The sequence below is a fragment of the Capsicum annuum genome, chromosome 5, assembly GCF_002878395.1.
Source record: "Capsicum annuum cultivar UCD-10X-F1 chromosome 5, UCD10Xv1.1, whole genome shotgun sequence".
Lineage (NCBI taxonomy): Eukaryota > Viridiplantae > Streptophyta > Magnoliopsida > Solanales > Solanaceae > Capsicum > Capsicum annuum.
The window spans coordinates 213,027,660-213,039,086 of NC_061115.1; the positions used below are offsets into that span (position 1 = coordinate 213,027,660).

The 11,427-nt window shown below is 36.5% G+C and overlaps 1 protein-coding gene across 1 annotated transcript; it reads right to left on the reverse strand.

Moving 5' to 3' along the window:
* Positions 1-2,765: 2,765 nt before the first annotated feature.
* LOC107871246 (beta-glucuronosyltransferase GlcAT14B) lies at positions 2,766-11,036 on the reverse strand. Its single transcript, XM_016718128.2, has 5 exons — positions 10,441-11,036; positions 9,790-9,967; positions 6,898-6,973; positions 6,668-6,783; positions 2,766-3,457 (listed from the first exon to the last, which is right to left on the reverse strand). Exons 1-5 carry the CDS (start codon positions 10,837-10,839, stop codon positions 2,934-2,936), a joined length of 1,293 nt encoding a protein of 430 aa, XP_016573614.1. The 5' UTR covers positions 10,840-11,036; the 3' UTR covers positions 2,766-2,933.
* Positions 11,037-11,427: the final 391 nt, after the last annotated feature.

Here is an 11,427-nt window from a genome sequence, read left to right on the forward strand (position 1 = left end):
GTAAATCAAGAAAATAGCTGAGTGTTTTAATTTCCAAACAAAATCTTAGAACTTCAGGCATCAATATACATGTTCGAACCTCTCGAACATCCACGATCTTTAATTTGTGAGTTCATCATTATATTCCTAGATAGCTTATTCGCCAACCAAACAACCCTTTAAAGTTAATTGTCATTATTGTCATAACACTATATATGTAATTTACATTATTAGACAACGCAGGCTGCTTAAGCAACTAGTCGAATTGATTTGTTAATCTGTCCAATAAGAAAGTGCCACGTATGTTGTAAATTAATATAATAATTGAGTTACTTGAAAATATCTTTGACTATTCCAACAATTGCATGTGGGAGGTTTTTTTTTAATTTTTTCTTTTTGGTGTGTGTGTGTGTTTAAGGAATAGTTCAAAAGTCTTAATCAAAAGTTAACATAAGATTTAAAGAATGATAAGATTAATTGAAATTGAAGTTACATTGTTCTTGAGATTATATAATACTAAAATACTCTGTCTATTTCAATTAAAGTCAAACTCCATGTTTGTTATCCCATTAAAAAAGTTTTACAAAAATAATTTTTATAAAAGGTGATTTTGATTTTTTGATTCTGCTTAAAAAAAATTAAAAAAACAATATAAACATACACTTTAACTTATCATATTTACACAAATTTCCACCCTTATAAATTAATTACAAAAATTTCAACTAATTATGTATTTTCATTGGACATATCAGGAAGCTAATTATGTATCTTGACAAACCCAAAATCAAAAAAATATGTCGAAAGTTAATTATGTATTTTTAAAGGAAAAAATGTATTTTCGTTAAATGCATTATGTATCTCGACAAATCAAAAATCAAAAAAAATATATCGAAAACTAATTATTTATCTTTACAAGAATTTTTTTTATATCTTTATTAAATATATGAGGAGTTAATTATGTATCTCAATAGATTCAAAATAAATTCTTTTAATAATTATGTAAAATATAGAGATTTTTTCTAATTAAATTTGTAGACACAAAGCTTAATTTCCTCCATTTTGTCTGCCGGTGCATTTTAAATTATTTGAATGAAACTAATTCACTAATTACAAGGTCCTACCATGTTTTCCAAACTTTTATGATTATAGTGGTTACATGCTTACAACTACTCTCCCATTTTGCATGTGATAATCACATGCAAACTTAGAAAAAAGTTATATGTTCTTAATTTGTTTATTTAAATTGAAGTTGAATAAAAGTAGTTTTGTCTTTATGTCCTAAAATAACACATCACTCAAATCAATGGTATACTCGAGCAAAATCTTTTCACGAAAAAAAAAATAGTCTAGTACTAAAGTTAGGTGTTGATTTCCTCTATTTTACACTTTAGTCTTCTATAATAATTTCAATAAATATCTCTTGAATTTTAAAACTATATACTATATCATTTCCACTTCCACATATATATTTGTCTTTCTTTTCAAGTGTCAATAGATATTGATAAAATTTCAAAACAAATACAATAATATATCAAGTATAATTACATGTGTAGGATCTGAGAGAGATGAATGTATGAAGATCTTATTTTTGTATTTGTAGATTAGTGAAATTGATTAAAATAGACCTTCGACTCAAAAAAAATTGTCTTTTTAAAATAGTTTTAAAAGAAAGGTCAGAGTAGAAAATTATTAATAAAACAAACAGTTTAAGTTATTCGTTGTTCAAATTCAGAGGACAATATCTTAATCAAATATGTATATATATTCAAACATTTTAATTTTTTTAAAAAAGAAAACAATGTCTACTGAGATGGATCTGTGGCCATACTAAGTGAGATAAGATTGGAAATGAGGCTATTCAGGATAAGGTTTTGTGGCCTCGATAGAGAACAAAATGTACGGATATCTCGGTGCAAAGGTGTGAGAGGTTGACCGTGTATGGTTTTAGAAAAGGTAAACGTACACCAAAGAAGCTAAGTAGAGATAATTAGACAGGACATGACTTAGCTACAACTAATCGAGAACATAATCTTTGATCTGAAATTATGCAGGACATGGATTAGGGAAGAATGTAAGTGGATAGTTGAGTATTGTACGACTTAACCTTTCATACTAATACTAGTAGTGGTAATAGCTCTCTTGCAGTCACCACCAAAAGGACGTGGTTGAGTGGTTGAGGCTGCTCCTCCTTTAACCAGCAGTCTCGGGTTTGAACTCTGGTTATGGAAAAATCCTTAGTAGGGAGTGCTATCCCCTGAATAGGGCCCTACCCGGCGCGAATCCAGATTAGTCGAACTCCAATGCGGATACCAGACACTAAATAGGAAACCAAAAAAAAAGCTCTCTTGTAGTCTTTTTTTTATTCAATTTATTGTTTCTTATTTTATTGTATTAGTGTTCTATTGTTTCTTGTACTTCTGAACCGCTTTGGACCATTTCTATTACTATTTCTGCCTCAAGGAGAAGGGAAAAAAAGAGTACAACACGCAAGTCCGCGTACACTGTACCATTCGCATACCCCACCATCAGGGGCAGAGCTACACTTGGGATAGGGGTTCATCCGAACCCCCTTAACAGAAAATTATACTATATATACATGGTTAAAATCATTTTATATATATATATATATATATATAGTAGATGTCGAATCCCTTCAGTTAGTTCGTATGTTCACTTATGAATCCCCTTACTGAAAATCCGAGCTCCGCCACTACCCACCTTGTGTAATTATACTTATATGTTGTTGTTTTACCTATTGATAATAATAGCTCTTCATCACAATGATCTTCCATTGCAATGGCAGACATTTTCATTAATCTGACACTCAAAAAGACTTCACACAACAATAGGCTTCCAATGAAAGAATTGGCTAGCTGAGACTTAAATTTAGTACCATTACAAGTGGTTTGATGAGTACCTCGTGTTACATCTTCTGTCTAATTTGCTATGTCAAATCATCTGGAGGAGCTCTTCTCATATTGACATTGATCATTCAAATATGATCCATTAGAGAAAAGATGAAGAAATTTTTTCTCAAGCCTCTTTGCTCCGGAACCCGGTCTTAAGATTTCAACGTCTCCCCAGACGGTACATTTGTTAGTTTCATTGTCGCCTAAACACCACCCGCCTGGCACTGGTTCGTCACGGTTGTGGTGGAGAAGTTCATGGTCGATCTTATCAAGAACCGGATCGCCTGCCTTAAATGGCAAAGCAAATGCTGCTCCACTCATCACCATGTCGTTGAAGTCACTTGAGTTGAGCCGGCGAGCTTGTGATCTGGAGTTAAAAGCGGAATACTGCATGTTGTGGTTGATTGTTGTCCCATTGAATTTCCGCGAATTGCACAAGATGGTTGGAAAATATACAGATTCTGAGGATGGTGAGTTTGACAAGTACAATAACAGAGTTCTAGGTAGGTTATCTGAGCCTAAGATGCAGAACTCGGTAAACTTTCGACTCAAAATAGCAGATGATGACCCTACAGTAAGAACATATTAGTCAATGGTTATGGATGCAATGTTTAATGAAGTTTGTACCTTCTAGTAATTAACATAGATAAATAAGAAGATACAGTACAGACAGAAACGAAATAGTGAAAAAAGTAATGGCATTTCGAGGAGTCTTGTCAATCAGGCGTTTTAGGCTTTGACAGTGGACAAAGACGAACATCCGATTAAAAAAAGTAAGTAAGTAACCACAAGGAGATTGTACTAGCCTATGCTTTGTGAACATTGCAAGAAATAAGATCCAGTATTGCTTAGACAGATAAGTGATTTCTCATATATGAGTGGCAGTAACTCCATCAAGAAACTCCTACGGTGAAATCATAATTTTCGTCAAAAATTTTCACGCCACCACACTTCATCAGGAGGATCAATATTGTTCCCCCTTACCCTCCAGGTTGATAGAGATGCTCAACCACTAGAGCTAGCCTCACTTGTCAATTGTAACCTATTCCTCCGTCATTTTTAGACTATAAACAACATGATAGTAACATTAATGTGGTAACCTGTGGAGGTAGAGGTACTAAATCATCTTCCTTCACACCTTTGCTTGTTAGGCAAGTTGTATCATTCAGACTTGATCGATAACTTAAAGGTGCTCTCTTTGGTAGTATCTGTTGGTTTTCAAAGGTCACTTGTTTGGCATATTGCTAAAAAAATATTAACTACAAAAGGAGGTAAAACACTTGGACTAATCCTTCATTATCTGGCCATTGACATTTACCTTCTCGCCATGTGCCTCCAAATTAAGGTGGACAAGGAACAGAATGCATAAAGATGGAATTTACGTTAAGTTGCTTGGACTCTCCAAAAATGTTGCCGCACCCGTGTCGGATCCTCCAAAAATGCATTACTTTTGAAGGATCCGACACGCACCCGATGACATTTTTGAAGAGTCCGAGCAACATAGGAATTTACCTTCAGCCATCATGGAATTTTTTTTAAAACCCAACATAGTCGGGATGTCTACATCATGGTACACTAAGTTAATAGGGATCCAACACCTTTGGAATAAGTTAATGAAGCAATTATTTTGTAGCTAAGGCTTAGGTGTTTGGTTCACTAAAACCTATCCCACTTAATTCTTCGAATTAACTAATTATTGATTCCTGTTTCTAGATGTTTTTCAATAATTTCAAAAGAAATACTGCGTAAGCATCAAAATTTTCGTTTGAGCTCTGAACATATGCCTGTGAAAAATGTTCCTCTTCAACAACAACAACATACCCAGTGAGTTCCCACCAAGTGGGGTCTGGGGAGGGTAAAATGTATGCAGTCCATACTACTACTTCCGAAGAAGTAGAGAGGCCTACAAATTTCAGAAACTGTGTTACAATTCCTTTATTCGATCACACTGTATAGTTCTTCCATGATTGGCAAAACCAGTACTCTTTCCTGGGAAAACTTAAATTAGACATCTGCTGGCTCATCTTTCGGAAAGTTCTCCAGGAAGCCAGGGACTTCCTTCTCACTGATTGGCACTGATCTGAAGAGTGCTATAAATGGTGCAAAAGATATTCATACGTCTATTCACAATTTACATCAAAATTATACTCTCCCTTTAATAGTTAGTAACAACTTCTAATGCTGCCTAAAGAGGTATAATCCAACGTTCTTTACTCTTTTATTTCATGACTTTCCAGGTCATCTTTCTTTTTTTTCGATAACCGTGGTGTCTGGGCCATTTGCGCACCTCGACTAAATCCACAGGATACTTGCCACCTCCCACCAGCAACAGATTTTCCAGGTCGTCTTTGTTTCGGTTTTTCATGACTTTACAGGTAATCTTTTCTTTACAATGCTCCAATCTCTAGTTTATACCAGTCAGGGTTCATTGCATCTTATGGAATTATTAAATTAGGAGCGTTGCTTGAAACTCCATCAGATAGACATTTCAGCCTTAATTGTGATAGAGGATGTTGTAATAGGGGCCACTGTTCTGGTCCGTCACAACTTACTGTAAAAAGTTCTATTTTTAGTTCGTGGAGGTCTTGAGAACATGTTTGCTGATTAAAAATTGTCCATGAACAAAAGGTGTTTGGACAGGATTAGTTTTTCTCTTCATTTTTAGAAACATTCATCAAAAGGGAGCATTCAAAAACAGCTAGATGCTGCTGCTACAATTTCACACCAAAAATGAACCCGCCACTTCCCGCTCGCAAATAGATGAACATCTCACTCAGAGATTCTGAGACAAGTTCTCCTACAAGCAGAGATTGCTACTACCAAATAACCGTAAACTTCTGGATCTCTGTCTCCAAAAGATTTCCTCCGACAACAATAATAAAGTGGGGTTAGGAGAGAGGGTCTATGCAGACCTTACCCCTACCTTTGTGAGGTAGAGAAGTTGTTTTGGATAGACCGGGGTTTCAGACAGCGGTTTGAAAGAAATGCAAGAACAAAAAGTTATTATGAAAATATTGAAGAAAGAAAAGTACTGACAGTAAAAATATTAGAGATAACTAAAGTAAAATAAAGAACAGTAGTAATAAAATCGAACAATAAGATAACACTAGTGTAATAATCGTAACACTGGGTAAGGGAACAAGTCCAAACTAGAACTCTGCTCTATCACGAGAAAGAGAGAATACACGCGACTACCTATTAACCATCTACCCTAATTCTCAACCTCCATGTTCTCCTATCTAGAGTCATGTCCTTGGAAAGCTGAAGAGGCGTCATGACCTATCACCTCTCTCCAATTCTTCCTTGGTCTACATTTACATCGCCTGAAACCTGTCACCGCCAACTCATCGCACCTCCTCACTAGGATATCTGTGCTCCTCCTCTTAACAACGTATGCACCATTTTAGCCTCTTTATCTGCATTTTATCCACCGCAGAGGCTACTCCCACCTTGCCTTGTATATCTTCGTTCCTAATCTTGTCTCTTCTACTATGCCCACACATCAGCATCCTCATTTATGTTACCTACATCTTCTGAAAGTGCGAGTTCTTGACTGGCCAAGACTCCACCCCCTAGTACATCTTCTACGAATGGAATCCTCTTAGTCTATTTTAGCCGTTACTCCTTTCTCTTTAACAGAAGGTATGCTTGTTCTAACCTTATAGTTATCCCTCCATATCAAGAAAAAGAAAATTTTCGATCACAAGGCAAAAAAGCACAAGCAATTCACACCAAAAATTGTCTATTGATGCAGATAGAATAATTATCAGTATCCTCACCTGTGAATAATCGATAAGCATCTGGCAGTTCCCGTTTTTGAGAGGCATAATATACTTCACTTTCCTCTGTAAGATAGAGCCCTGGATCCACAACTATCGGTTTCAACTTCTTTGACCTACACAATCGAAAATAGAAGTATTACTAAACCCTAGAAGCACATGCTATCCACATGTTCATATCCTTCTGTACATAGAGAAAAACATATAACAGGAGAAGGATATTGTCATACTCTCTCCAACCGATGTAGCTCGAGTGGTTGACAAAATTAAGATCCTTGGGTAGATATGATAAAATGTGTAGAAGATCTGAAAATCAACAAAAATTTGCACCACGTGACTCATCAGTCGTCACTCATCACCAAACAGAAAGCAAGGAGAAAAGTTCAATGGTATGGTGTATTGATCATCTAGCGCAACCAGTCCAAACACATCCAACAGCACAGTTCCATGGCAACAATTTGCATTACAAAACAACGGTAACCACTCATCACCAAAGAAATAGCCCGGCATAAGGAGATATGTTTTCAACTACACAAATTCATTGATGGAAAATCTAACGGTAAGCCAACCCAAATACAAATGAACTTTTTTGGGTTAGACATCTCTATTTATAAAAAAGTTACCAATATCAATGAACTTTTTCTACTATTTCTAACAAACGTCTCCAAGAAACAAATTGCACCAAGTGCATGAATAATATCTTCGGCCAATTTAAAAATAACTCTTTTATTAATAACCATGGTGTTTGGACCAGCTTGCGGGTACCTCAGCTAATTCCACGAGGTACCTGCTACCTCCCACCTGCACAAATACCAAGTAACTATGTCCACCAAGTTCAGTTTAAAGATAGCTCCCCTTCACATAGTTTTTCGACTTCTCACGAAATCAATCTTAGATAAGATTTCAATTGAGATCCTAAACTTACAAAACATGGAATTCAACACTCAAAAAGCCCAAAAAGTAGCTAGCAGAAGAAATTTGAAACGAACAAACGTAAAAGCTAATTCTTTTTAAGGAATCTTAGTAGCTCAGTTGGTTAGCTACCATAAAATAAGGGATTAGACATTCAAAAGTCCCAAAAAGTAGCTAGCAAAAGAAATTCGAAACGAACAAATATAAAAGTTAAATCTTTCTCAAGGAATCTTTGTATTTCAGTTTGTTGGCTACCACAAAACATGGAATTCGACACTCAAAAGCCCAAAAAGTAGCTAGCAAAAGAAATTCAAACAAACAAATATAAAGTTAAATCTTTTCCGAGGAATCTTAGTAGCTCAATTGGTCAGCTACCACAAAACATGAAATTCAATGCTCAAAAAGCCCAAAAAGAAGCTAGCAAAAAAAAATTGAAACGAACAAATATAAAAGCTAAATCTTTTTCGAGGAATCTTAATAGCTCAGTTTGTTGGCTACCACAAAAAATGGAATTCGACACTTAAAAAGCCCAAGAAATAGCTCGTAAAAGAAATTCAAAACAAAGAAATATATAGTTAAATCTTTTTCGAGGAATCTTAGTAGCTCAGTTGGTTAGCCACCTCAAATATGGAATTCGACATTCAAAAAGCCCAAAAAGTAGCTAGCGAAAGAAATTTGAAACTAACAAACATAAAAGTTAAGTCTTTTTCGAGGAATCTTAGTAGCTCAATTGGTCAGCTACCACAAAATATGAAATTCGACACTCAAAAAGCCCAAAAAGAAGCTAGCAAAAGAAATTCAAAACGAACAAATATAAAAGCTAAAACTTTTTCAAGGAATCTTAATAGCTCAGTTGGTTGGCTACCACAAAAACATGGAATTCGACACTCAAAAAGCTCAAAGAGTAGATAGCAAAAGAAATTCAAAACCTAAGTTACTCGGACTCTTCACTTTCAGTGCCGCACCCGTGTCGACACGACATGGGTGTGGGTGTGGGTGTGGATGTGGGATCCGTACCTGATTTGGTCAACCAGTTTTCGGTACTTTGACGAAAATCGACTGGAAAAGTCCAGAAAAATTAAAGAAATTTTGTAATCAAAACAAAAGCTAAGGTGAAATTGCAAGAAATAGAATACCTTATATATAGAAATTTCTATGTTATTGCTTTTCTTTTTATCTCCTTCCAAGATTTTCTTCTTGGACAATATTTTCTCCTCAAGTTTTTCATATAATATCTCATAATTTATGTTTTATAACTCTATTTTAGATATTTAAATTATTTTTTGCCGAATCCCCGCACCCGTATCCATCCCTAGATCCATATCCCCGAATCTTTAAATTGAGACCGTGAAGGATCCGACCTCTAGATCTGTACCCGTATCAAACACCCTCACCCGAGTCCGAGCAACTTAGTTCAAAACTAACATTTATAAAAGCTAAATCCTTTTCAAGGAATCTCAATAGCTTAGTTGGTTGGCTCTACACTTTCACCGTATTGATGAGGATTCGATTTCCCACCTTATAATCTCCTTCCCTATCCTCCTCCCCCACCCCCCACCCCCCACCCCCAACCCCCCCAATATAACAACAACAACATACCCAATGTAATCCTACAAGTAGAGTCTGGGAGGGTAGCGTGTATGCATACCTTACTCCTACAAGATAGAGACTGTTTTCGATAGACCCTCGTCTCAATTACAAGCATTACAAAGTAACTCGAAAACAACAGGAGTGACAAAGTCTCGACAAAAATTCTAAAGAAAGCACGACAAAGCATACTAAAGTGGAACAATCACTATCACAAACTAATACGATAATCAAGTACAAGAAACAGTAAATAGTAACAACAAAAACTAAGATAACAAGCTAAATCGATTCCCCGCTTAGTAATCCCCTTCCCCATTTCTCCTTCCCCTACCCCTAATTTAATAACAACATGCCCAGTGTAGTCCTCCCACAAGTAGGGTCAGGGAGTGTAGTGTGTATATATATAGACCTTATCCCTACAAGGTAGAGAGGCTATTTCCGCTAGACCTTCAGCTCAAGTACAAGGATTACAAATCAGTTCGAAAAAGAAAACAACGGGAGTGAAAAAATCAAGACAAAAATGCATGACAAAGCATACTAAAACAGAACAATCACTACTCACTAACTAAAACGATAATCAAAGTGCAAGAAACAATAAATAGTACTAACAAAAATGATATTACCATCTTGAGTAACGAGTGGATAATCATCAGCTGATAGATTAATAAACCAATCCCAAGAACTGGAAAGTCGCAAAAGTATGGAAAGCCCATGAAGTGTAGCAGACAATATAGAAGACCCCAACGAGTATCGAAAATCAGCTTTACCAATAACATTTACATTCTCTGCAGCCGTAAAAACCTGCAAAAACGCACCCAAGGGTGTAGCTTAGTGGTCAATAAAGTGGGTTGAGAGCCTCAGGTCTCAGGTTCAAATCCCATAGACAAAAAAACACTGCATGATTCTTCCAAGCATAGACAAAAAGTCACTACTCCCTCCGTTCAAAATTCCTCGTCACTTATTTCCTAATTAAATTTCCATTTTTACTTTTCATTCTTGACGCATCAAAAAATGAAAACTTTTGTTTTCATACTTACCATTAACTGCTTATTCTCCAAACTAACATCAAGACACAATGACAAGCATCATTTAATAGGGATACAGGATATTGTAGTAAAATAACAATGTCAATAATTATTTTCTTAATGAATGTGTCTAATTTAAAATGTGACAAGTACAAGTGAACGGAGGGTGTATGTGATATGTGTTGCTGTGGATTTAGTGGAGGCACACAAAAATTGACTCGGACACAACGGTTATGTAAAAAACAATACCTGCACAGACTGAACAGCAAGTGCTAAATGTTCACGTTCAACATCAGTAGCTTTTCTATCAAGATGAAGTAAATACTGGTTTCTTGGATGGTATATAGAAAACAACAGACGGATGATTCTTGAAGTGTCTTTGGTTGATCCAGTAATGAGATAGGCAATGGAAGGTGGGGTGGGTGGGGTGTTGGAGGGGAGGGTGTTTTGGTCATTTGGGCTTGATGGGGTGTAAGGGTGGGGGTAGGGGGGGAAAGGAAGGGTGGTAGTGGAAGGGGAGAAGGAGAAGGTAAGGATGATGACAAGTGAGAAAATGGTTGTGATGAGGAGGATAAAAGGTGCTGAAAAAGTGGTTAGGGAGATGTTGGTGGGGGTGGTGGGAGGAGTGGTTGATTGGTGGTTGTGCATTTTGGTGGGGGAAATTGGTAGTGATGTGGCTGGCTATGGCTGGAAATCCTTGAAGAGTTTCATATTATTACAAGGCGGACACGTAAGACTAGGCATTTTATGAAAATTTTCTAAGTGTTTATATTTGGCGGAGGGGTGAAACTAAGTGTGAGAAGGATTCGTGAAGTGTCTTTGGTTGATCTAGTGATGAGCTAGTTGGCAATAGAAGGTGGGGTGAGGGAAGGGTATTTTGGTCTTTTGGGTTTGATGGGGTGTAAGGTTAGGAGGGTAGAAGGGGTGTTGGGGTGGTGCATTTGAGGGGTTGGGGGTTGGGGTGGAGGTTGTTTGCGTAAGAGGGTGTTTGTAAGAGCTTATAAGTCTGTTAAAATGGCTTAAAAGTCATTTTTCGTTTTTAGAAGTGTTTGACAATTTTAAAAATTGCTTAGATGAAAGTCAGTTTTGACTATGGGTGTCAAGTAGGTCGGGCCAACTTGGCCCGACTCGATCCTCGTAACTAACCCAGCCGGGTTTGATTCAGCCTGGTAAGTCCTAGGGCTTTAGGGTTTCGAGTCTCGAGTCGGTTATTTTTTAAAATGGGCCCGGCTAACT